Source organism: Exophiala xenobiotica, assembly GCF_000835505.1.
Source record: "Exophiala xenobiotica strain CBS 118157 unplaced genomic scaffold supercont1.1, whole genome shotgun sequence".
Lineage (NCBI taxonomy): Eukaryota > Fungi > Ascomycota > Eurotiomycetes > Chaetothyriales > Herpotrichiellaceae > Exophiala > Exophiala xenobiotica.
Window position 1 is genome coordinate 2,952,056 of NW_013562494.1, and position 24,310 is coordinate 2,976,365.

The following is a 24,310-nucleotide window of genomic DNA, read 5'->3' on the forward strand; positions in this document are numbered from 1 at the left end:
ATTCTAGCACCGCCGTCTCACATGCCATAACAATGGAGAGGTTTACCATCCCTAGTCCGTACTTATACCAGTATCTCCGATGATTCTAGAATAGGCCACCACCACACAGATATGGGGCTATCCGGATGGAAGCCACAGAGGGCGAAGCGGGCACGGACAAGGATGGTTATAGTGTGGCCATACATCTGGTCGCATGATTCTGAAAATGGAGAATGGCGAATCATGGCGAAGTATCGCACATTTGAAGCATACGAGACACAACAGTGAGGAACATCATTCCATCTACACAACGGTTTCAGTAGACGGGGGCCTGGAGAGCTGAGCAATGAGAGAAAGCTGAAAGAGGGTTTGTGCAAATGGAATAATTCTGTCTCTGTGAATCTGATATGCACAGTGAAGGTGAACTGGGGTATGACCACACATTTTCCATGTAGTCACATCGTCTGAATTCGCCCCTGTACTCTTCCAGATTCGTCGCTCTTCCGCAGCCAGAATCCATGAAAGCTTATCGAGTAGTCGTTTATCGAGAAACCTTTGTACTCGAACATGAAAGTATTATGCTCTGTCACAGGCTTCGCCGTCAGGTCAACCAGACTTCTGTCCTAGAAAAAGAAAATGTGTACAGTGTGTACATGTTGCTTCTGCGATCGAGCCATCTGCCACATTGGCCGAACCATTCTTCTCTCATGGTATCCATTCAGTTTTGAGCTCCTTCCAATTGTTTTGGACTTTGCCCGACCACTCCTCTCCGGTCGGAAATGAAGCGCGTGATAATCCGCCCATAAATCAGCCCTTTTCGCCAGCGCTGTCGAAATGATGGAGAAATGTCAATTCCTGGCACTAATCGCTCCTACAGAAGTGACAAGTGAGATCCTCTCAACCGGAGTATGCGTCGAGAAGTCTCGTGGAGACGGGAGATGTGCCCTTTCGAGGTAAATAGATCCGCGTCATTCATGCCGCCACGAGGTGGAAACCTCGTAGAAATGGTGTGTGAAGCTTTTGGTTTCGCCATCATTACAAAACAAGTCGTTGAAGATTCTTCTGAATCAAGATGTCCTGCACATCCTCCATGGTAGCCTTGAGAAGGTTGGTGTCTGTGGCATTTGTGAAGTGAATGTAGATTTCTCGGTCACTGTTTCGGTTGATGGATCTGAATCGGTTGGCGAAGAATTGCTTGGATGCTTCCTCATCGCCGTCCTTTCCAGTGTAGTCCGGGAAATGTGCCGAGAGAGGTGAGATTGGCAACTTCTCACGAAAGAGGTCGATCTTGTTGAGGAATAAAATGATGGGTTTGTTTCTGAACCACTCGCCGTTAACCAAGGACTCAAAGAGCATGAGAGCCTCGTGCATCTGATTGGCATTCACATCTTCCACCAGACATTGATCGTAGCCCGACAGAGCTGCCATGAAAAGGAGACATTGGACACCCTCGAAACAGTGGATCCATTTCTTTCGTTCTGATCTCTGTCCTCCAACATCCATCATCCGGAAAGTCAGCTCTCGAAGTTCAAAAACCGTCTCAGTGATACCGGTAGTGCGAAGTCGAGCGTGTAACATGTCCTGGTCGTTGGGAGTCCAATCCGGTTCAAACATGCGATCGATGTTTTGAAAGTAGAAGGTGAGGTTGTCATGGAGCGCGAACTCGTGGCCTTTGGCGACGGCCTTTTGTACTCCTGCATCTTTCCATAGGGCAACCATGGCCTCCTTGACCTTCTTGTCTCGGAAAGCCTCGTGTGCATCAACCTCTGAGCTGATGTTCTCAAGGAATTCGGCATGGGCTTCGTTGTTCTCGTCCTCGAACTCGATCTTTTCGTCTTGCATGATTTCGTACAATACGCGGAAAGCTACGACAACGTTGGAGTAGATGACCGCTCGTACTTGTACTCTTTCATCGTCTTGGAAGCCATTCGAGTGGATGATGCGCATCTGCTTGATGATGGTAGATTTACCTGATTCTCCCGCTCCTAAAAGAAGTTATCAGTGCCATCCGAGTCGGGATTGCGCCAATCATGTCCCGTACCTAGCAGGAGGATTTTCACAGTCCGGGAATCTGCCTTTCGGTCCTGGCGCAGCTGACGCTCAATTCTTGCATTTCGCTGGGACGCCTCTTTCTCTTGGGGGTTGATCTTGGACCCGGTACAGCCCATCTTGCAAGATGCGACAACAGTCACGCAAGACAGATGGCAAGCGCGGTGACAATGCACTCAAGGATGTGTTGTGTCCAATGCAAAGAACTCTTTCAGTGTGACTGCTTTCTCATCCTTCACCTGAGAGCGCTGGTGCGGTGTGTTATCGACAGAAGTCCGAGGCCAGGACAGGCAGGAGTCGCGTTGTTCCTCGAGATAAGTAAGGGGACTGCTGCAATGGCCCATTAGAGCGATGTCCACGTATATGTTGGAATTGAGAGGTTGAGACGTACCTGGTGTGGGAGAAACAACCTACTAGTCGGTCTGCGAGACGAGACACGGCACTCGTGATGCCTGGCAAGTCTTGAGGGCAGCTTGATCGATGCAACAGGACTGGGAGCTGCGGTTGTGAGGTTCGGAAAGAGAGTGATGGACGGAGACTGCGGTGGAATCGCTGGAGGAATGGTCGTCTCCAACGATTGAAACAAGCTCAAGCTGTGAATGGTTCGGGGAAGATCAGGGCCCAGTTCCTTCAAGGGTGGGAGCGTTAGTCGAGGTAAGAGCCGTGGGCAATGGACGAGTAGGAGGGTGAGAAGGGCAGTTGATGGCACTCAAGGGCCAGTTTGATGGACCGATGGCTGCGGTACGGAGCCAGCCAAAAGACCCTAGGAGGGTGCCCAGTGGGTGCCTAGCAGGGGGCAGCCACGCGCCGGCTCTGCACGGGGATCGACCATCTCCGCCTCCCATTTGTCTTTTGTGTCTTATAAAGGGGCGTCGCTCTTGCTGTCAGATGGAAGTTGCAATACATTTCTTCGCACAGTGCAGCGGTGCCTACTCAATTCAAAAATGTCGGTGTCACCATTGAAGAATGCATTGTTGTTGTTGTGTCTCTTTCCACTGTGACACCATCGACGATTCGCATTTCACAATTCACAATTCACACGCATACACAAACCACGCTAGGCCCTACTATGTACTAGCGTTGCACAAGTCTGCACGTGCCATGCCCATGTGTTTCTCCTTCTCCCTTGTCCAACATTGATTGCTCTTGAATCGAGTGTCGCTGATCGATCCCATCTTGTATCCCCAACCTCAGGTGGTGTACTATAGTAGATTAGAAACACCGGGCGTTATCGCGTACTGACTCTAATTGAGGTTTTCAACGAGCCAGAATTCATCCACGAGAGGCCACATTACACGTACAAAAGCTGCGACTCCGAATAGCCCAACTACCTGTCGGTGCAAGTCAACATGACGGTGCTCAGACGGCTGTCTTTGACCATATGGTACTTTCGTAACACAAGAACAGTTCGCAGCTTCTCGTAATGTGTAAGTACATACAGTAGCACACGCGTGGCGCTTTCCTTTGGCCTTCCAAGCCAGACCGTAGCGATAGGCGAGAGTCCTTGAAACGTATCGCTGATTGGTACTCGTTTCTGTCCTTGTCCTTCGTAGCTGAATCGTGGCTAGAGCCGTATGACTGCCATCTGGCTGAGCTGCACCCATCACCCGGCGAAAAGATCTACAAGTAGCTCGGCGTGCTCGGATATATTCGAAAACCAGCTGGCATGCCCTTCAGCAGCATCAACCTTTGTCACTCCACCTCAGGTATTTGTATTTGGCGAGAGCGACGGATCGTTGAAAAACACCCCCACTCCGTGATTGGGTCATATCTTTGCTTCACGGTTGCTAGTTTGGCCAGCTACCTAGGTACGTTGTAAGATCTGACGATCTAGCCATCTCAGCCGAAGCTAGAAGCTGAAGGCAGTCTTGCCGATGTTCCACCAGATGACTTAACCTTTGTCCGGGGCTGATAGCAGCCAGACCTTCAGGCATCCGCTGATGGAATGCCGCGAAACTTGTCCTGGCGACAGCAGAAACGCCCTGTTTTGCCTTTCTGTACAGCCTCCGGGATGGTGCGGATATCCTAATGGATAAATGTTCAGCAGCTTGAGTACTACGTCATGTCAACCACGATATAGGGACTGGGAGCATCGTTTAGTCCTGAGCTCAACCGGAGCAATGTTCGAACGTCGACGAACAGGGGCTCAAGAGGAAACACTCACACGGGGATGGGAACGAACACCGAACCTCTGGTAGCCCGTTCCTCATTCGGCAGGAAGTGATGTGGCCCGTTGCTCTTGAGCCAGGGATCTGATGTACCTGCAGCAAGCATTAATTATCCAATGTTTAGCTAACAAAGCTCTAGGGGGGCCTTTGTTACATCTTTATGGTCCCACAAGTCATTCAACTACTAGGTGTCCTTGGATTCGAGGTCGTGAAGCATTCGACTCGGACGATGGTGCTCATCGCAGTCCTCACAGTTCTCTATCGCTCGAGATTGTTGTCTGTTGATGAAGGCTTACAAAGCTCTGCATCGTGCAAATTTTATCGCTTCCGACCTTTCGAATCCACGAGCAACATCCCAGATCAGGCAAATACGGCGGACTAAGGCTAAGAACAATTTCTTCTCGGTGTGGCACAGTCCTAAGCAAGTGTCCAACGCTTCTCTCGAAGTTATGCTACATCGAATCTTCCATGGGCAGGATTTCTCCTCCGGTTAAGGCTTACATGCTTTGTTGTGCCTGCAAAGTGCTGAAACGGGGAACGGTGAACAGTAAACCGTGAAACTCAGGGTCTTGGACAGACCACACAGCCAAAGCGGGGAGTGGCTACTTCAGGGTCTTCCGCAGGCTCCTCTGATGTTGGCAATTCTAAGATTTTCCACGGTAGTAATCTTCAATTACTCATAATGGCCGCCCAGCCTTGCCACGCGACAGACTGGTAGCGAGTATTGGTGGGGCTCAGTAAGGGAATTATGAATTCCAGCGGTTCATGCTCATGACTGTCCTTCAATTCGGGTTCCAGGGGTTCCTGAAAGCCACATGTCTCCCCAGATGGTGTTCGCCTTGCTGCAACAGCATAGGATAGCAGCCGTTTCCTTGGCGACTTCCTGTCATGGACAATGTCACATTCCAAAAACGAACAGGCCGGGGAGAAGAGAGCATCAAAACCTTGCCTTGAATAGGAACATGTTCTCCTTGGCGCAAGCTCGAGTCACCATCTTGGCCTCCGGGGCCTCCTCACAATTAACTTGTACACATGACTTTTCCCGGGCTTCCGCGTTAAGCAGGTGAATGGCCCAAAAGGCCATAGGTTCGTGCGACGCATAGTTCGCGTGATTGGTTACATAAGTCGCGCTCGCTGCACAGAGTATAGGCAGGCCAAATCATATCAAATTGTACCCATTTCCCTTTGTAGTCAAGCGGCGGTGCAGGCCACGTCTTTCGTGCATATTGGAACCCGATGTCTCTCCCCGTGATGTGCGTTTTGTTTAACAGAATATGCACTAATGACGCCACGAATTGCCGCAAATGGAAAGTGCCAGGGGGTGTGGAAGGGGATAAGAACGTCTGGATCGAAGGTCATTCGGTACTGTACCAGGCACATGGGGGGGCTTCCTATGCATGTTTGGTGCGTATCTCTTCAGACGACGTGGACGATCCGTCAGCAAATTCCGTATTACATGATCAACCAGTGGCTTATCATCCGGGGGTGAAACATGGTCGCTGACCCGCTGGAAGGTCCACTCGAGTTCCGCGGTGTCTGAACCTGCTGCAGTGCCTGAGAGTCCTCGTCTCTTTCCCACTGTTGTAGGCATTGCTGCTGAACTTCCAGGACAACATCTGTAGTGAGCGAGCTTTGACATGATCGCCCTGATTGACGCCTTGATCGGGATCTACCCAACGGAACCCCATGAAGGCACAGGGCATTGACAGGTCTCAGCCCTGGCTGGCGTGACATTCGACGCGGGCGGGGGCTGTCCGAGGTGTAAGGCCCTGGAGACACCTCTTTGGGGTTAGGGCAGCTTCCCAGATAGGCATGTGCTGTTCCCACTCTGCTTTTCTCTTCCCTGCTTCCCTAGTAGTAACTAAGATCTTGATGGGCTTCAGCACCAGCCGCGTGTTCGCTGTAACCAAGGGCTATTCAGCGAAGCTTGCCTTGCAAATGGTGCCCATAGTCCAATCCATTTGTATTCTGTCCCCCCGCGTTGCTGACACGAGTGCGGCTGCTGGGATCGCAAACTCTTGCCCCTCCCGTGCCCTCCCAACCTTCTCTCCGGTGGTCCATTCCGAGCCCTTTTGCTGACCTCAGGCCAGTGCTGCCATGTCCTCTCCTCAAGTCTTCTCGAGGCCTTCCCTCAATTTGCCAGGCGCGAATCAGCGTCCAATCGGACATGTAGCCCCGACTACCCAAAGAGGTTTGGCAGAAGCCGTTCAACGTGGATCCACCTCTGACCATACATTTTCCCGTCGGTCAACACAACCCTGGTGCCCGCAATGGCCGGTGCCTGTAGCCTTTGCAACCTTTACAGCGACGGCTGTAACGATGGCAGAACAATAATCCTCGTCTGGGACCCTAGCGTTGCTCGGTCCAGAGTAACCGCAATGAGAAATTCACAAGGACAAATTATATCTTTACCTCCTCTACCTAGTCGACCCTTTCGCCGGATCTGACTCTGATGAAATACCTTGCACCTCTCACCTGTCTACTCTGCCCTTCTCTGCGCTTATTCGACTCTTAGACCCTCAACTGGAGTTGAAATCAAGATAAAGTATCTCGGATCGCCACTTTCTTGAATGACATCGCTGTTGAGGAACGACATCAACATGGACTTCAGTTTTGTAAGCTCTCCTTCACAGTCACCGAGTCAATCCATCTTCACGGCTGGGCAATACTTCGAAAGCACTTCTGAAGGCTCGAGTCCCAACTCGCCTCATGTACGTATCATCCGCGGACACTTGAGAAGTACCTGCACATTGACCATGGCTTCAGCAAATGAGTCAAATGTTCAACACCGCTCCCATGCAGTACGACATGTTTCGATATGGGACAACACCGTCGAATTACTACCCATCAACACAGACTCAAATTCAAATGGACTACAACAACACAGCCGCTCTTGACCAAACCGACCGACGACGGCGGCGAACGGGAAGCACATCAACGCTGGCCAAGGACAAGGAGACCATTCCCAACATGCACATGGTGAGTCCTTCGTTCTACTGCAGCGTCTTCATTCTTGTTAACCTGGAATACAGAGGAGGCGTGCTCAAAATCGAGCCTCTCAACGAGCGTTTAGAGAGCGGAAAGAAAAGCACGTCAAGGGGCTTGAAGTCCAGCTCGAAGACTTGCACGAGAAGCACCAAGATCTCCTGCAATCATACACTCGCCAGGCCGACGAAGTGACCCGACTAAACAACCGCATTGCAGAATTAAATACGGAGCTCAACACCCTAAGATCCTGTCAAGATCAACCTTTTAGCGAGATGTTGATGCCCGACAAATTTGACAAATTTGACGCATTTTCAGCAACAGACCTCGTTTACAACGGTCCCGATTGCTACTTCGATAAGAATGCCGTCGATCTCAATTCCGAGTTTGCTCTACATTCGTTTGAGGATTCACTGTAATGTGTGCATTCGCTCGAGTTAGGGTATGCCTTGGGTCTGGTTCGGCGTTTTTAGAGGCAGCGAGATACCCTACCTTCACAGGGCCTGATTTGTTTTATGATTTGCGCTTCAGCGAAGATGAGATGCGCGGCATCGAAGGGTGGGTTTTGTCCTTTCAAGTTGCGACGTTTTATGACTGTGTGATGAGCCCAGCTGTGGCAGGAAATGAGAGGGCAGAGCAGAGCACTATGTCTAAGGGCCTCCATGAAGACCCTGTTCTCGGCTTGTTGACCGAGGACCAGCTATGGGGAAAGTTATCGACAGCCAGGTGTTTTCCGGTACATGTGCAGACTCGATTAGGTCCCGGCCGGTCGAAAATATGAGTAATAATGAAATTGTACCACAACGCGATCGTACAACCACTTGACGCCGTATTGGAAAGACTGTCCTATCGAGTTGTATGATCTGGTTGTTTAGAGCAATACTTTATGTACTTGGAGCCCGTTGGCGAGATAGTCATATTTGCCACATATTTACTGCCGTGATCCGAACTATCGAGATCCTCCAGCAAATCTCTTGCTCATCTTCCGATGCCCGATCTCTGAAGGTCACGCTTGTCTTAGAAACGGCTGAAATGTGGCTGTTGCCGGATCGCTTCTTACCAGCTACCTGAGACTTGATGCCATCAACGAAACGCTCATACTGGGTCATCTCACGAGCAGCAGAGCCATATGTCCTTCCCCACGGTCTTCTCAATGGGCTCTCAATTCAGACTTTGGAAGCTCGCCAAAACGCATTGACATACTAAAATGCCAAACGCCAGTGGCATTCCTCGTAACCTCTCTGGCCGTTCTGCTGGCTGTACGTAGTCGACGAGACTAGACTTCTGTACTAAGAGGATTGTCTATGTAAGCGTGCACGTGTGCAAGTTGTCCGGTTCTCACGAGCGACTGGATGTTGCGAAATAATAGTGTCACATCAAGGAGCTACTCCGCCTTGTGGATTCGCGAATGAGCTTGACTTGATAGGACTCGCATCGAGATGCCTCATGATGCCCCTCTTCTCCGCTATTCCTGCCCCCTGCTCAATACGAAGGCTCCCAAAAGTCTGCGTCAGTCAGCCTGCATCCACACACACTTCTGCTCTCGGAACTGTTTTCCCGTCACGTTTGCCAAGTTCTACGAGTACTACGAGCTCGTACTCGTAGATGAGGAAAATCCTCGCTCTCGATTGCCTACAATGCGAACTTGGCGCGAACTTGGTGCGGTCCGGCATCGTTCTCCCTATCTCGCGCGATGGGTTGTCTCGAGTCGTTCGTGTTACCCCAGGCGCTTCTATCCAACATAATTAGATTTGAACAGCACACATACTCTGTACTCAGGAGTCACCCACAAGCTGGCTATGCATCCATCGGATGATCAACGGTCTAGAACAAGACACAAGCCCATCGTGCTACTTGGCACGCGAATTGATTTCCGTGGCTCTTCGTGCTTTCTGATTCCCGCAGAAATCGCACCGTTGTGCTTCACAGAGATGAGACCAGTCAAATGCTCAGACTCAAAAGCCTTTGTAACTTCTGTGGCATCATTGACGGCCACGAGACAAACCTGATCATGTCACTGACGCATCCGCAAGAGGCTCAGGGACGGGAGATGGACATGGCAGAGGTCTGGCTATGTCATCGTGCAGAGGGTCCATGCATTGTTACTGTGATAGTACATTAGGCAGAGAAGGACTGGGAGGAAGGCTAGGATGTTTAGGGTAGGCCGTGGCCATCATGATGACTGATCATGACTTTCGAGATGGCTACTCGTACCGACGCGAGCGACGGCACACTCCGTGCTCGCCGCGTGGAATGTGAGCGAATCTCAATATTACCTAAGAATTGAGTCAGCCTGCACAGCCACATACCCACCAGCCTCCTGTGGCTAATATTGGCTCTGGATAAGGAATGTAAACAGAGCACTCAGAGCTCAGTAAACACAGAGGGCTAGGTACCAAGTTACGAAGATATCACCAATTCAACGATCGCTATACGTGTAACGCAGCTTGAAGAATCCTTTCAGTGCAAAATGGTCGGCAACGTCACATGAGAGGGTGGTGGACTTCGTCGTGAAACTTCGTCAAATTCCCTCAACGCGCACCCTGTATCCAAGCGAGGAATCCAAGGCGGTAAGCCCCTCAGCAAGTGTACCAGCATCGACTGCTGCGAGATCTATTGCGGCACGGGTTGCACAGGTGGCCGAATCCTAGACCTTATGAAGACCGATCATGGCTGCTCACCACTATGGCCTCCGAAGCCGCCTGAACACCCAGTCGCCTTCGCAGCGAGCAACACCGACAGGATCGCCGTTTCTTGCCAAAACGCCATCAGGACTCAATCGGAAAGCACGACCATCGGATATTGCGTTGCAGTTGCAACGAGTTATCGGGACAACCACAACTAGCCCCAATGGACTCACATGCTGCCCCTCCACAAACTCCTATGCCTATTGCGCCGGTGCCGTCGCTGTCCTGGCTAGACTCGAGTCCGACAATGCACCATCGCATCGATACTTCAAAGCCCGACCAACTGCACCATCACTACATCCCCCCACCTCTCACTACGAAAGTTCGCCCGCAAGTACCCCCTCCAAGAGACGGATCAGCACATTCACGCCCCGGAAGGGGCAGGACGAATACACAAGTGGTTCATTTGGGCGCGAGTGGCTCGACGAGTCGGGTGGTCAAACTTGGACAGCAAGAGAACGAATAAAATCAGCGTCTTGTGTCGCCTTGAGCCAGGATGGCCGATGGCTTGCGGTGGGAGAGTCTGGCTACAATCCACGGGTCCTGCTGTTCTCGACGGCCGAGGATGTATCCTGTGAGGTTCCAACCTCCATCATCAGCGATCACACTTACGGCGTACGCTGCATAGCCTTCAGCTCCGACATGAAATTTCTTGCAACTTTGGGCAATCTCAATGACGGATTTCTCTTCGTATGGTCTTTGAACTCAAAAACAGGACAGTTGACGCTTCATTCGGCAAACAAATGTACCACCAATGTCTGTGACATGACCTGGCGTGGCAATGCTCTAATCACGGTTGGTACAAGGCATATCAAGATTTGGCAAGCGAAAGAAACTGCGAAGGCGTCCTCACCAAGTAAGAAGCCGAGATTCTTCAGAGCATCGGATGCCTACGGTACAAGTCCTGGTCCAGCACCGGGCCCCGCACCTTTACAAGGCCGGAACTGTTTGTTGGGTTCCATGGTTGACTCGACCTTCACCTGTGTGGCGGCGATTGACGATTGTCTGGCCGTCGTAGGCACGGAGACTGGGCATCTTTGTCTGGTAGACACCTCTCAAACAGTGCTGGAACTGAGGATCTTGAAGAAGATTGATCTCTCAATATCCTCAGTTGCATATCTAGCGGACTCCAAGCGACTGCTCCTGGGTACATCACATGGGCTGCAGTTTGAAGACTTTGACCTATTACTAAAGTCGGGCGTGGATTCGCCGAGCAGGATGTCACGACGCAAACCTCCCCGGCTTTCGTCGATTCGACGCTCGCTTGGCTTAGTTCACCAGACGGCTAAAAGCGTGACTGCCATCGGAACCCTCCCCAACCGCATCATTACGCTTGACAATGATGGGAGTTTGCAAATCCAGCCTTCCAAGAGCAACGACTCGGACGAGCTGCCGCCCACTTTTGCCGCGCACAACAGTATAGTCCTGGGAGTGCAGACTCTTCCCGATTCCGCTGCCCTGGGTGATTTCTTCACTTGGTCGAAGAATGGCGAAATCAAGTTTTGGAGCTCTCAGGGAGCGCTGATAAAGCAAGAAGCTGTTGACCTTGACGATGCTAGTACGGATATGAATGACTGCGAGAACGAATTGACCCGCGCACGATATGTGTCAGAGCTCAGTTGCTTTGTCGTGGGAGATCGATTTGGACTACTAAAACTGATTAAGACTCCAGACTGGCAGACTACGCAGACAATACGGGCACACAGCGCAGAGATTACGAGCATCGCAAGCCACGACCCCCAAGCATTGGTCGTAACATGCAGCAGGGATCGCATGGTGCAGCTATTTCGAGTTGTGGGAGATTCTTTTGAACTTCTACAAACTATGGATGACCACGTTGGGTCTGTGAACCAAGCCTTGTTTGTGCAAGACGGAGAGAAGCTTCTTTCCTGCTCAGCCGATCGTTCACTGGTCATTCGCGATCGCATCCATCGGGACAAGGATGGACTCCGAACACCTGCGTATTTGACTACGAAAGTCTTAACGCTCAAGGGTTCGCCGTTGTCTATGACAATGTCCACGGAAGCTCTGCTTTTGGTGTCAAGTATGGACCGCCGCGTTACCCATGTGGACATCTCGACTGCCACTCTGACCGAATCCTTCAAAGTCGGAGACCTGGAAAACGAGGATACGGTATCCTTGAATTCCATTGTCTGCGCTACAAGTCTAGAAAGCATGGATGGCTCACAACGTCTTCTCATCGGTTACTGCTCGATGGACAAATCTATACGGGTATATAACGAGAAGAATATGACTTTGTTAGGGAGGGAGTCAGGTCACACGGAGGGAGTAAGTGATATTGCTCTACTTGGACAGTCCGGACAGGATCACAATGGATCTCGTCAATGTACTATCGTGAGCACCGGACTGGACGGCACAATAATGATTTGGAGAATTTCGAAGACAACATCCGCATCGTTGCAGGACTCTCAAGAACGAAATCAAGGACTGGGAATATTGACGGACGACTCAGAGAGTGAAGTCGCCATAAAACCGACGCCTGCGTCTTTACCCCCCCTGAGAAAGGTGCTGACGAAGTTGGACGTCGTGGAACTTACGAAGCAAAACGGAGTACCCTCTCCCTCGTCTCCGCGCTCAGTGTCGCCGGTAAGGCTGAAGCGGAAGACATCGAGACTTGCTCTTGCGACTACAATGGAGAACGTTGAAGAAATACCCACGAGAACAGCAGAGGCCGCCTTCCCAGCGATGTCGCCCAATCCTGAGCAACGGGATCCACGCCGGTCCCCGTCACCGCCACTGCCCGCCACGTCTCGACTGAGAAAGCAGCGATCACAGGTGAGCTTGGGCAAAGATGTCGACTCCGGGGGTAGGGTGCGAGCTGTAGAGCGCTCGCAATCGCCACCACCGTCAATTCCGAATTCGGTGCCGACCACGCCCAAAAGCCGGCAAAAGCCCAACAACGCCCGACTACGACGACCTCCATCAGTCCCAGAACTACGATCACAATCCTTTGCTCAGAATCGCCGACAGAGTGTGAATCAAACATCTGACTTCGGCAGTATAGGCATGGCCACGGAACAAGCTACTCGGATGTTGAAGACTTATCGAAAGAAACTGGCCCTCAACAAAGATACTGTGGACCTCGGTGACTTGGAAGATGAGGTGACGGCTTTACTGAAGATTGTTAGGGAGCGGAAGGAATCAAGACAGCCACCATTGCCACAGATGAAGCAACCGCATTCGTCAGTGGCCTCGGCGCCCGGTAGAAGGGAGCAGGCAAAAGGTGCGACAGAAGGGGACGTGGAGCAATTGGCGGTTTTGATGGAACGAGCTAATATGGCTGACATTCCAATGACGGTAATGAAGGCGAAAGGACAGGATATTGTGGCCTCCGAGGGATGAACTCTTGATATCTTGTGTATGACTCTGGGTTTCCAGCGTATTGAGACAGCCCGAAGTTCAGACGGGATGCATGACAGCGTTGATTTTGGGGCGGCCATCCGATAGATGGTATCACTTCTCTGGATTCAACGGGGGAAGTTGAATACGGCTTGCAAGGTCCCGCAATATAGCGACTTTCGGAGACGGGCCGAACGGTATAAGACATGGTGTCTACAGGGCGGCAAAGGACCGTCCTCGTCCCAGGTTTGGGGGCAAAGAGAGGACATGTATATTGAATGTAGATATATTTTGTATATAAAGGTCTGGTGTGGAGTCTAGATCGCTTTGAATCATCTGAAGAAGGTGGCAAGATCTGCCTGTCTATACTTAGGTTATGATGTTCCTTCCGGATCTCTGTCCCTGATAGTATCAACGCCATTGAAGAGTGTATTAGCGAACGGCGGCGTTCCAATCAGAACTGTGGCCTATTCTCGCATTACTGCTCTGCTTGCTGATGGAACGATGAACCTCGACATCGAGCTGGACTGGTGGGAGGTATGAGAGGAGTGGCGTTGCACTGGTCATGATTCTCCCAGGAAGGCTCTTTAGACGGGGTCCTGGACCATGGTCATGGTCAGGGTTGCATTGTAACTTTCGCAATGGACGAAGAAGGATGGACTGGACCCAATCGACCTGGTAGGCAGGGAGGAGATTTGTTCGTTGCTCGAGGCATTTCTGCAGGGAACGCATATATTCGCGCTGGGGGTGTGGTTGTTGACAGCGGAGGGCATGGTGATAACAAGATTACCAGCTTGACGATCTGGGCCGGGTTCTCGCTTGATACCTAAACAAGAGTACCAGGTTGACCATCCGGGGGGCCGACTCTGGCGCCCTTTCGTGACTTGTTCTTCCCTATGGTGTAGTTCGTGTTGCATATTGAGGCATACTCACGCTGTGTCGGCTGCATTGTGACAATCACTCCGCACTTCAGCTTCACCAGGTCGTTTCATCTCGTCTCATCCCATTGTGTGCCTAGGTATTTCATACCATCTCATCTCATTGTAGGGCTCGGTATTTCTTGCCATCTCATCACATCATAGTCCCAGTGCTTGCCCTTCGAGGACCGATTCTCCAGCCGGACGCGATTCGACGAATTGCCTCTCCCAGACTGTTCGTCCCGAGGACTCCCAAGGCTATATCCACCGCATTCTCCTTGCAGTATCGATCGATCGTACGGAGCTTTGATTTTTGTGCGCTCTCTCGGCAGTCGTACGGAGTACAGCCCAAGTCCAATCAAACCGTCTCCATCATCCTCTTCTTCGGGTTCCGGGGGAGAGCTTCCTGCCTCCTCCGCTCTTCGGGTGTAATATCGTCGACATTCGTGCCTTGCTTTTGCTTCTTCTCGTGGCCCTCCATGGCTACTTTCAAGATCTCCTCCTCCAAGCCCGGTATGTATTCCCACGGCACCCCTTCCTCATCGAGTCTCTGGAGACTCTTACTATCCTTGACAAACGTGCCGGGTTCCTTCGCGCCGAATACCACCTTCCTCACGCCGCCACCGCCTGGGGTTCTCCCCCTCCTCGTGTCAATGATCCTCTCCACGCACGGCTTGTTCCCGCTTAGTCTCAGCCCGCACGGTTCGAGGGTCGTGTATAACGTCACGTTCCTGTCGGCAGACAGTACGTCCAGCTCGTGTAAGCGTGACTCGTCGACGCCGTGCTGCCGCGCGAGTCTCGTGAGCGCGTTCTGTTCGGCGTGCGTGTTGCCTTCGAGTTCCAAAGTATAGCCCGTCGACAGGATCTGGCCGTCTGCTGGACCGTCCGGGCCGTAGGACACGATGACACAGCCGACGCGGAAATTCGTCGGTTTGGGCGGTGACAGGCGCGCGAGATCGAGGGCTTGAGAGAGGTGGGCGAGATGGGTCTCGCCTGTCGGTTGAGGCGTCATTGTCTTGTCGCTTTGTTCCAGCAAAAGACCTGTGAGAGGACAGCCGGTGTGCAAAGGCAGTTCGAAACGCCGAGTAGAGAGTCCGGTACATATGAGTCCCCGCGATGCTTCAGGAATGCGGGGAAGAGACCGTTAATCCAGAATCGCATGGCTTGAGCAGCCTCGTCATAGAGCAACACGACCTAGATGGACACGAGTAAGTCAAGTACTTGGGACACGTGTATATTGGATCATAACAGCGTATCATGGAAGCTGTCAACAGATCAAGAGACTTGCTTTCTAGGTAGAAGCGGCGAAAGCCAGATATCTACATTGTGGTGTATACATGTTTATTGCCATATTCCTTTTGATCTGGTTCACTGCAATGCATATCCTACGAACACATCTTTCTGCCTATGCTGGAATGGCATTATCCCTGTGACTGCTGAACTCCCAATTCGAATTCGTGCCTGTCATGTCACATTTTTCGTCATGTTTCGATATACTCGCCCTTGTCCGCGCCCCGGTCTGCACTTTTGATCTCGAAGTGGTTGAGAGTCTCTTGCTGGCTGAAGTTCACTGATTTTGCGGCTAATAGCGTTGAAAACAAATCCATGTTGGAAGCGACTGTGCAAAAGATGATGGGAACGTGGTTTTGTGTTGCGCGTGGAATTTCGCAAGATCTTGCAGTCTGGCGCGGCTCGAGTCTGCCCTGGGCGCGGTACACGTCGCGACCAGTCCCGTCTGTGCCGGGCGAGATGTACATGGTCATCGGCCTAATGCGCTGTAAGAGTATGATTAGTCAATTCTAGCTTGCGTCAAACTCCTTCGTTTCGTGGGGAAATGGCTGGCGGTCAAATTATTGCTGAGGCGAATCCTGGTGCTACTGATCTTAACATCGGAACGTGGTTTCTTCAATCTCCTCCTTGCCACCATGACAGGCACAGATGACTTGGTGACGAGATAATTCGAGAAGGAGCCTAGAAGGACACCTTTCAGAGAGCTGCGACCGCGAGTGCCCACAACGCAGAGGGTCGGTTCGAGGGTATCAATCTGTAACGATGTCAGAGAAGGCGATTCCGTTGCAGGTTTAGGAGATGGACTTACGGCGCCCAGAATCAGATGCTTCGGACTCTTACATTGAATCACCTCAACAGAACACCTTATCTCCAACGGCGTCTTGCGTACCAATTTGAGAAAATGCTCGATGAGGAAGTCGATCGCCCTCAGACGTTCCATTTGTTTTTTGGACACTTTTCTTGCGTCAACTGATCCCGTCAAGCTCTCCGCTTCTGTTGCTGGAATGTATTTGTTTTGGCTGTTGAGGCCAACGCTGGTTCCACCACCCTGTGTTGTTTGACGAGTGAGCGTCTCCATCACATTGGCAGTGTCCTTGCCGGCTTGTGCACCTTCGGCAGTCAGGACATCCTTTTGCTCTTCGGTGGCCTTCCCAGTGGAGTCGTCCTCGATAGCATATATAGCGAGTAGTGTGTCGCCATCTCGCATCATGGTACCTACTACCCATTCCATAGCGTAGCTTGCTTCGACACTCAAGTCGCTACACACAAGGTAGAGTCTGGATGCCCTGTGGCCGGCTTGGGCCTCTTGTTGATGCCCATGCCAGTCTCCGCGCAGAACTACACGGAAATCTCGATTTGGAACACTAGAATCGACTGGTGAAATGTTGATGGCGAGTCTTTTCGCTTTTTGAATGGCGGCCATTTCCTCGTCTTCTTCCTCTTCTTCTCCTCCAGACATCACCGATGATGGTTTCGAAGCACCAATGGACGCATGCCCTTCTGCCTTTGATTCTGGCACACTTTCTCCACTCGGACTGGTGATGGATATCGACGGTTCCAAAAGCGACTTTACTGACGGAGCTATGGCTGACTGTTTTGTTTCTCCTTCAGTCGACACGGCAGCTTTAGCCTCTGTTTCACCGGCCGAATATTTTCGTCTTTCCGACCGACCTCTAGTCGTATCATCTTCGTCACTGCTGGGAGACATGGCATCGCCTTCGTCGCTGCTTTCAACAACATCCTCCTCGCCTACCCCATCCCGCCGTATCCGACCAGCTCCTTCTTCGGAGTCATCATTGACAGTAGAAAAGCTGCTAGATTTATTGGACAGTCGCCGATGAGAATGGTTATTGACAGGACTTCGAGAATCCGTCCTCAATGGGCCCACTGGACTGGTAGGGCTCAGCAAGGCTGATGTGGGCGTATCAACGCCTGGGCTAGGTGATGAGGCAGATCTTGTGTGGCCACTGTTTGTAGCATCATGTCTTTCAGCTTCTTTGGGCGGCAATCCCACAAAGAGATTGGAGAAGTCACCCGACATCGCAGCCGCCATGGCCGAACTTGAGTTCTCCCGCGGTTTCTTGTTCTCTGTATGGGATGGTGTTCCTGCGCTCGAAGGTATGGAAGCAATGTCGAACTGATAATTTTGTTCAAACGCCCGTTTGTCATCTGGTTGTATTTTGGGTAGACCAACTGCTCGGTCTGACTCTGAAAACCCCCGTTGTCGCGTGCTCACTGGTACAGCTCTTGCGAGAACGGGTGAATTGGGCCTGCTCGAATGACGAGAGGTGTAGGTCGAGGGATCTGAGGGATCTAGTTTTGAAGGTTTTTTGGACTGTGTAGGGCTTGTTATTCCGACTCCAATACCTGCGATCGAGCCATGTCTGGGAGTAGGAGTATCGACGTCGAGCATACTTCGAACAGGAGGTGGAGGTGTTGCGGTTCGACCGTGAGGGAGGTTTGGCATGGGTGAGGAGGATCTTTTGCTACGATCGAGCGCCGCGAGGACTTCCCTATTTTCCTCATCAAGGAGCGCCTCGAGGCTCATTGGAGCTCGAGATCTCGAAGGGGGTCTGTCCATGGCTCTGAGTGCGGAATGGAGATGGACTGCGGAAAGCAAACAGACCGAAAGAACTCACAAGAGGAGTTGAGTCAACAAAAGGCGTGCCCGTGTGAGGAGAGATGTGAGGTGTCACGAGCAGGAACACATCACGGGTGCTTGTAGATCAAGCGCCTTCTTCAGTGACAGAGTCTTCAGTATTTCTCGATTAGTGCAACAACAGGCGAGGCGAGTGGCTCATACAACTTGGATTTACATCTTGGCTTGCGCAAGGGTAAGTGTGGGGTAGAAGCCGCTGCACAGCCTGAATGCCTAGACTCACTAAGCTGAGGCCCCGTAGCCAACTGTAGCCTTCATTGGCACACGTAAAGGACCTGACGAGGACAACTTATGAGAAGTGATGGGAGTGAGTGGGAGGAGAATGTATACATCGCGTAAAATTGCTGCAGTGCGTTTGTTCCCTCGAGATGGCTGAGTCTCCATTCTTAACACTGGAACAGTTGAAGGGCAGCAGGTTCCCTTGTTTACTAGTACTCTAGCGGGCATAGCGGGGCACTGGGCATACCTATAAGGCTTATCGAGCATGCTTATCAGCTGAATCAGTTCCGTGTGTGCCGATCGTGATGATGCGTGTTAGTTAGTACTCGGACGACGAACTTCCTTTTTCCCTCCCTGGACAGACAACCTGGAAGTTTGGAGGTACAAGTACGGTAATGCTCCATCTCAAACCAGGCTCGTTCCTGGGCCTTGCCATTGTCCCGCTTACACCCAAAGCGCCGGACAAGGCCCAAATGTCATCCCGTCATAATGGCAGTTTTATGCATCTCACCCCTTGACAGCTCTCTAGCTGCCGCCGGCATAGCTCTTTTATTGGTTCTTCCCTCACTACGGCTTGCCTTTGCCCATGTCTTCCTCAAACCTCATTCGTCTTCTGGCCAAGCTCTTGCAGGGCGAATCCCGACCGCGGCCTCGAATCCTTGGACGCAGCTAAATCTCGAGCTGTAAATGGGTGATGTGGACAGCCGAGCTTTATATGCTGCATATCATGGAAACTACAAAATCCCCAGCCTTCCCATTTCCTGGCGAAATGCTGACCATGTTCTTTACCTGTCGCACAGCCTCTCTACTGTGACCATGCTGCTTCACAGTCTCATCGCCGTCTTGTTAAAGTTGCTTCTCTTGCTTCTCACCCGTTCACCGGCGTCTGCTGGAACCACGACAGTCGTCGGAAACAGTTGTGGCACCGACCAGAATCCATACTGCGCAGGAAACAGTGTTCTCGAACAGCTTTGCTGCCCTTACCCCAATGTCTGCTATTGGCAGAATCGAAATGGGGATCCAGGCTGTTGTCCCGCTGGACAGTGGTGCGACGGTAGTTATCCTTACTACTCACCTACGCACAATCCAACCACTATATGGGTCACGACGCCCACTAGCACCTGTACCACCACAACGCCTAATGTTATTACCACGACTACTTGGAACAGCTGCCAGCAGTGTGTTACTGTAACCTCTGGAGTGGTTCCAGTCACTACTGTAACCCAAGGACAGCCACAGACTACTGCCAATGGAGTCATCATAGTGAACAGCACCGGAATCTCTGTCGCGGTCAGTGTTTGGACTCCCCTGATCGGCGTTCTTCTCGCAGTGATGTGTAATGTTGCTGGGTAAGCACTTTACCGGCATCCAGACGGTGGAAGGATGGAGTCCAGGCTTGGCTTTTGTGATTTGGCTAATGGCGGCGTCCCGGAGAGGATTGGTCAGGCATATACGACTCTGGTGACCGGCCAACTCCCGATTTGTGTTCTGCCATTTTCCGATGTGAAGGAAAGAATGTATCGCTTCCGGCCATTGATCGAACAGTCATGATACCATGCAATACCTTGGCGATGCCTGTCTCGTGGGGTCGGGGTTTGGAGTCTTTGCTACTGTAATATCCTATGTTGGCAACCCAATATACGGAGACTTGGTATGCGAGGACAATCCCCAAACAATTAGGCTCATACGCTTGCCTCCACCCTGAAGGCAACTTCAGGGGTGCATTCGACAAATGTCAATTCAAACACAGTGCGGAGTGGCACAGGTCTGCCCAAACATTCCCAGCATCACAGGATTATTACAGGGGAAGTTGGTGGCGGGACCGCACCAATCATCCTATCCTTCTTGTCGGCCGAAGATCATGGAGTGGATAATGGCCAGCGAGGAAGATTGAGGTTTAACAAGAGATGCAGTCGACTCAGCTAATAAAGCAAGTAGCACATATCAAGATCGCATATTTGAGTTCGCTGTAAAGTGATATTACACATCATGTAACGGTCTGTAAGATGGACTGGCATGCTTAACATGGATGACTACCCGTGAGTGCTTCACGTCGTGCCCTCCTCCTCTTCGATAGACTTCGGCACAGATACCACCCCCGGCACAGTGACACTGTTGAGATTTCTCATGGCCTATAACATTCATGGCTTAGTACCTGGTCCTGAGCCTCCAACGCAGGTGTCATCCCCGTTTGGCTCTCGGCGTGTGCCACGATCCGGAGACAGAGAACGACACAATAGATCAGTAAGGGAACATACCTTTGCAAAGAAGCCCTCTGGCGGCGCCGTCCCACCCCACTTATCCTCGACCTTGGTGATCTTTGCCCCCTCACCCTCGTCCGTCGTATGCATCAGCACAGTCGATTCAATGACTTGCTCCTTCCCCACTGCTTTGACTTTGTACTTTGTCTTGAGGTGGAGTTCCATTGGGTTGCCAACCTTTTTAATCGCCACTTCCTCCTGGATGATGTCGGACATGGTCGCTTTGAGGCCGTACCATTGAGCCTCGTACTGTTTGCGACCGGTAGCGATAGTGATGGGATCAGAAAACACGGCGCCATCGGTCCACAGGGACAACTTGCGTTTCGAGGGAAAGCCGGCGAACAGGTCAAGCACGGAGGTGGTCAGCAGGGCTTGACGGTCGGATACCTTGGAAGGGGCAGGCGGGAGAGCGGACTGGATTTTGTATTCCGTGAAAGACGGAGGCGTGGATGCCGACATTGTGAAACGGCGGTTGAAGGGTGAGGAGTCGGCAGATATTACTCTGGCGGCGAAATAGAATTGCTTTTTGAGAGGGCGTGGGAATGTCTCGAAGATGGTGGGTGGAAGCGGAGACAGTGGTACGCGCATTGATAGAGTACGATTACTTGCATGTGGTTGAACTTTGGAGTCTGGAGACTATTGGGACCAAGGGAAGTTTGTGAATTAAAAACGAGTACTCGTAGCAGTACAGGATCCAGGAGATTGGTGACGAGGCGAGGAAACGAAACCATGATTTTTCGAGATGCTGGTGAAAATAGCCCAAATGATGTGCAATGTGGCTTACGACAGTAGCCCATGCATAGTCGTCGGCGGTCCTCGTACAGATTCGATGGAAGGCGGTAGACACCACGTCAGAAAAGTGGTGATGAAAACGGACATGGGAGCATCATGGAGCATTGGATGGTGATGTCAAGCGGATCCTTGACACTCGATCTGGAGTTTTCGGTTGCTTCAGATCGTGGCTTGTGCTTGTGGATCGGACCCCACAGTTTTTATGGTCTGCCCCTTTTGTTCTGCAGCCTCATTAATAACAGTGGTGGTGTTTATATCCACGGCCGTGGTAGTTGCTTTCGCAGAAATGCTAGCTTCAAGTGCAACAGTGCGGGAGGAATTGTAAGATGCCCCTCCGACAGGAAGGAGGTCGCACCAGAACAACATGCTGCGCAGGGTCACTGTAGCGAGAAGCCCTTCGATGAACAAAGGTCGCAGTCATAGACTTTGCTAGGCACTCCAAGTATGTAGAGACGGTCGCTGCTGTCCCACTGGCATACAGTATTGGCTCTCAAGTTCCGAGACTCGGGGAATGGCCAACCTTCTACTCGGATGAGGTGTCGCTCGTGGTGCTCAAGTTGGGCGATGATGGGCTGCAGTGGCAGAATCTTGGCGTGGAGAATCGCGTCGTTTTGAAGCGCGTCCTGCAATTCGACCTCGGAACACACTGTATTTACATTTTCTGCAAAAGGTCTTTCGGTTTTCATTCTTCCTTGATCACGCTACCCATTGCCAGCTTACGGTTTTCCTCTATCTTCTATTCTCTCACTTCTACCTTCTTGGGACCTTGCACAATCCTTAATCAGCCGTTGTCTCACTCGATCCTCTTCTTGCGTTCGTTATGCCTCGCAAGGCCAGGGCGAAGCCCACACCCGCCGAGGAGCCTGAAGAACAAAATGGCGCCGAGTCCGCAGAAGAGGACCTTGCCGTGACAGAGCCTCCTACAATCGACCCATATGATGTCCTGCAAATTTCCCAAAGCGCAACCGCAGACGAAGTCAGATCCGCTTACCGCAAGCTTGCCCTCAGACATCACCCCGACAAAGCTCGTCCTGAAGACCGCGAAACTGCCCACAAAAAGTTCCAAGAGATCGCATTTGCATATGCTATACTGAGTGACGAGCGGAGACGAAAGCGCTATGATGCTACGGGGAACACAGCGGAGAGCGCTAACCTGGAAGATGACGATTTCAATTGGGTCGACTTCTTCCGTGAGCAGAGCGCCAACGTGGTGAGCGGAGAAATGATTGAGCAAGTGAAGCGAGAATATCAAGGCAGTGAAGAGGAGAAGGACGATATTCTGGCCGCGTACGAGCAGGGCGAAGGCGACATGGATGCGGTTTTTGAGAATGTCATGTGTAGTGAAGTCCTGGCAGACGAGGACCGCTTCCGGAAGATCATCAACGAAGCAATCGCCAAGGGCGAAGTGGAGGCTCACGAAAGATTTACGGAAGAGGGCAAGCAGAGCCGCGAGAGGAGGAAGGCAAATGCGAAGAGGGAAGAGCAGGAGGCTAGGGAGTATGCGCGTGAGTTGGGCGTGGAAGACAAGCTGTTTGGGAAGAAGGACGGTTCGAAGAGGAAGTCGAAGAAGGGTGGAGATGATACGGATGCGTTGCAGGCGCTCATTCAGCAGCGGCAACAGTCACGGGCGCAGAACTTCTTTGATGATTTGGAGGCCAGATACAGTGGTGGCTCGAAGAAGGCCAAGCGGAAGGTCACAGACGAACCTCCAGAAGAAGCGTTCCAGAAGAATGCAAAGAAGGGCAAAAGAGCTGCAAAGGCTTGAGTGCAAAGGGTGGGTCAGTGCTGATATTCTCTTTTCAAAGTGTTGTTCAAAAGCATTGAGCGTGGCGTTTGGAAGTGCAATGGAAATGTATGTTTGCCCACGACAATCATGAAGCAGGGACCTTGCCGCTTGAAAATGACAAAGGGCAGATTGGCGTATACTACGGACTGGGACTGACGCGGTGCACATAATTCTGGGACACAATACTCCATAGGAGCGTAGAGGGAAAGATTCTGCTCACCCTCTATGCACTTCAATACTCAGCAATGGCAGAGTCAGACATTGTCTCGCTCGAATCATTGATACCAGTCAAGTCAGTCTCGGGCTATTGATAGCACAACACCTGCGCCGGTAGGTCTCTACATGCTTGCTGATCTTGCAGGGTTGTCTGTTATGCCAGATACATGAAGACAGCTTGCACCGCATGCAGCGTACAAGACTATGTATGCATGTCATACAAATGCCAATGCGTTGCAGCAATGGCCAATGCCTTTAACATCGTGAAGGCTGCTCAACGGCACGGTCCATGAGCCATGTGTCCGACCCGGCGTGAACCGCCTCAGCACTAAATTAAGTTAGGTGCTTGTGATGGCTGAGGGTGGAACCAGCGCTTCGGAAGGGTATGTGGTAAACAGGCAAACCACTAGAAGAATAGCCGAAGACACTAAGAAATTGTTTTATTCACGGAATTAGGCCTTAAATGCCTTTGTCGCCGGAGTACTATGTAGAGATCGAAATTTATTCCGAGCGAATCGTTGCGTTCTGAAGAATCATGGACTACTACCTAGGTAGGTAGGTAGGTAGGTATGAGAGCGAGAGAAACTGGAATGCACACGCGTGGGTTGTCTGACGCCAGATCGTAATTGTGTGCAGATAACACGTAGTTGGTCCGTGGTTGACATTGAAAGATCGTAGATCGGAGTGAGTGTGGCGTGAAATCATTCATGCATACCTAGGTACTTTTAAGTGGCTGCATAGTCGATAGAAAGGCCTGCGAAAGTGGGAGACAAGCACAGTACGCACAGAAGACAGTCAAGACTAAGTCACTGAGGCTAAATGGGGACTGAGGGAATTTGACACGGGAACTGAGAGTGCAGGCTTCAATACTGAAACTTTGACAGGGGAAAGAAAGACCCATGTCAGCAGGCAAAAGCCGACACCAATAACTCAATGGATGAT

General features: G+C 51.5%; 8 protein-coding genes across 9 annotated transcripts; 3 read left to right on the top strand and 5 right to left on the bottom strand.

Moving 5' to 3' along the window:
• Window positions 1–335: 335 nt before the first annotated feature.
• Window positions 336–2,540, bottom strand: PV05_01156. 2 transcript variants are annotated; one of them, XM_013466114.1, is made up of 3 exons: window positions 2,420–2,540; window positions 2,021–2,358; window positions 336–1,964 (listed from the first exon to the last, which is right to left on the bottom strand). In XM_013466114.1, the coding sequence occupies exons 2-3, from the start codon at window positions 2,145–2,147 to the stop codon at window positions 1,015–1,017; spliced, it is 1,077 nt and encodes a 358-aa protein (XP_013321568.1). In that variant the 5' UTR covers window positions 2,148–2,358; window positions 2,420–2,540; the 3' UTR covers window positions 336–1,014. The 2 variants fall into 2 exon arrangements, with proteins under 2 accessions (XP_013321568.1, XP_013321567.1); XM_013466113.1 differs by having other exon boundaries at window positions 336–2,358.
• A 3,926-nt stretch (window positions 2,541–6,466) lies between these two features.
• Window positions 6,467–8,028, top strand: PV05_01157 (uncharacterized protein). Its single transcript, XM_013466115.1, has 3 exons — window positions 6,467–6,907; window positions 6,963–7,175; window positions 7,229–8,028. The coding sequence occupies exons 1-3, from the start codon at window positions 6,767–6,769 to the stop codon at window positions 7,598–7,600; spliced, it is 726 nt and encodes a 241-aa protein (XP_013321569.1). The 5' UTR covers window positions 6,467–6,766; the 3' UTR covers window positions 7,601–8,028.
• A 1,540-nt stretch (window positions 8,029–9,568) lies between these two features.
• Window positions 9,569–13,563, top strand: PV05_01158 (uncharacterized protein). The gene has a single exon (XM_013466116.1). It carries the CDS (start codon window positions 9,851–9,853, stop codon window positions 13,229–13,231), a length of 3,381 nt encoding a protein of 1,126 aa, XP_013321570.1. The 5' UTR covers window positions 9,569–9,850; the 3' UTR covers window positions 13,232–13,563.
• Window positions 13,526–15,236, bottom strand: PV05_01159 (uncharacterized protein). Its single transcript, XM_013466117.1, has one exon. The coding sequence runs from the start codon at window positions 15,155–15,157 to the stop codon at window positions 14,504–14,506; it is 654 nt and encodes a 217-aa protein (XP_013321571.1). The 5' UTR covers window positions 15,158–15,236; the 3' UTR covers window positions 13,526–14,503.
• Window positions 15,237–15,626: 390 nt separating this feature from the next.
• On the bottom strand, window positions 15,627–15,902 carry PV05_01160 (uncharacterized protein; the record flags this gene model as incomplete). The annotated part of the gene is made up of 1 exon (XM_013466118.1): window positions 15,627–15,902. One exon carries the CDS (start codon window positions 15,900–15,902, stop codon window positions 15,627–15,629), a length of 276 nt encoding a protein of 91 aa, XP_013321572.1.
• A 32-nt stretch (window positions 15,903–15,934) lies between these two features.
• On the bottom strand, window positions 15,935–18,016 carry PV05_01161 (uncharacterized protein; the record flags this gene model as incomplete). Its single annotated transcript, XM_013466119.1, has 2 exons — window positions 15,935–16,189; window positions 16,244–18,016. The coding sequence occupies 2 exons, from the start codon at window positions 18,014–18,016 to the stop codon at window positions 15,935–15,937; spliced, it is 2,028 nt and encodes a 675-aa protein (XP_013321573.1).
• Window positions 18,017–20,361: 2,345 nt separating this feature from the next.
• PV05_01162 (uncharacterized protein) lies at window positions 20,362–21,034 on the bottom strand (the record flags this gene model as incomplete). Its single annotated transcript, XM_013466120.1, has 2 exons — window positions 20,362–20,445; window positions 20,572–21,034. Coding segments are annotated over 2 exons (547 nt in total), but the record flags the coding sequence as incomplete, so codon positions are not given.
• Window positions 21,035–22,038: 1,004 nt separating this feature from the next.
• PV05_01163 (uncharacterized protein) lies at window positions 22,039–23,390 on the top strand. Its single transcript, XM_013466121.1, has one exon. It carries the CDS (start codon window positions 22,187–22,189, stop codon window positions 23,129–23,131), a length of 945 nt encoding a protein of 314 aa, XP_013321575.1. The 5' UTR covers window positions 22,039–22,186; the 3' UTR covers window positions 23,132–23,390.
• The last annotated feature ends 920 nt before the right edge of the window (window positions 23,391–24,310 follow it).

Excerpts from the sequence above, each read along its gene's own strand:
- PV05_01156 (XM_013466114.1), bottom strand. The coding sequence starts at position 2,147 with ATGGGCTGTACCGGGTCCAAGATCAACCCCCAAGAGAAAGAGGCGTCC. Across the intron at positions 1,965-2,020 it reads TGTGAAAATCCTCCTGCTAG|GAGCGGGAGAATCAGGTAAA; the intron begins GTACGGGACATG and ends AACTTCTTTTAG.
- PV05_01157 (XM_013466115.1), top strand. The coding sequence starts at position 6,767 with ATGACATCGCTGTTGAGGAACGACATCAACATGGACTTCAGTTTTGTA. Across the intron at positions 6,908-6,962 it reads CGAGTCCCAACTCGCCTCAT|CAAATGAGTCAAATGTTCAA; the intron begins GTACGTATCATC and ends CCATGGCTTCAG. Across the intron at positions 7,176-7,228 it reads CCATTCCCAACATGCACATG|AGGAGGCGTGCTCAAAATCG; the intron begins GTGAGTCCTTCG and ends CCTGGAATACAG.
- PV05_01158 (XM_013466116.1), top strand. The coding sequence starts at position 9,851 with ATGGCTGCTCACCACTATGGCCTCCGAAGCCGCCTGAACACCCAGTCG.
- PV05_01159 (XM_013466117.1), bottom strand. The coding sequence starts at position 15,157 with ATGACGCCTCAACCGACAGGCGAGACCCATCTCGCCCACCTCTCTCAA.
- PV05_01163 (XM_013466121.1), top strand. The coding sequence starts at position 22,187 with ATGCCTCGCAAGGCCAGGGCGAAGCCCACACCCGCCGAGGAGCCTGAA.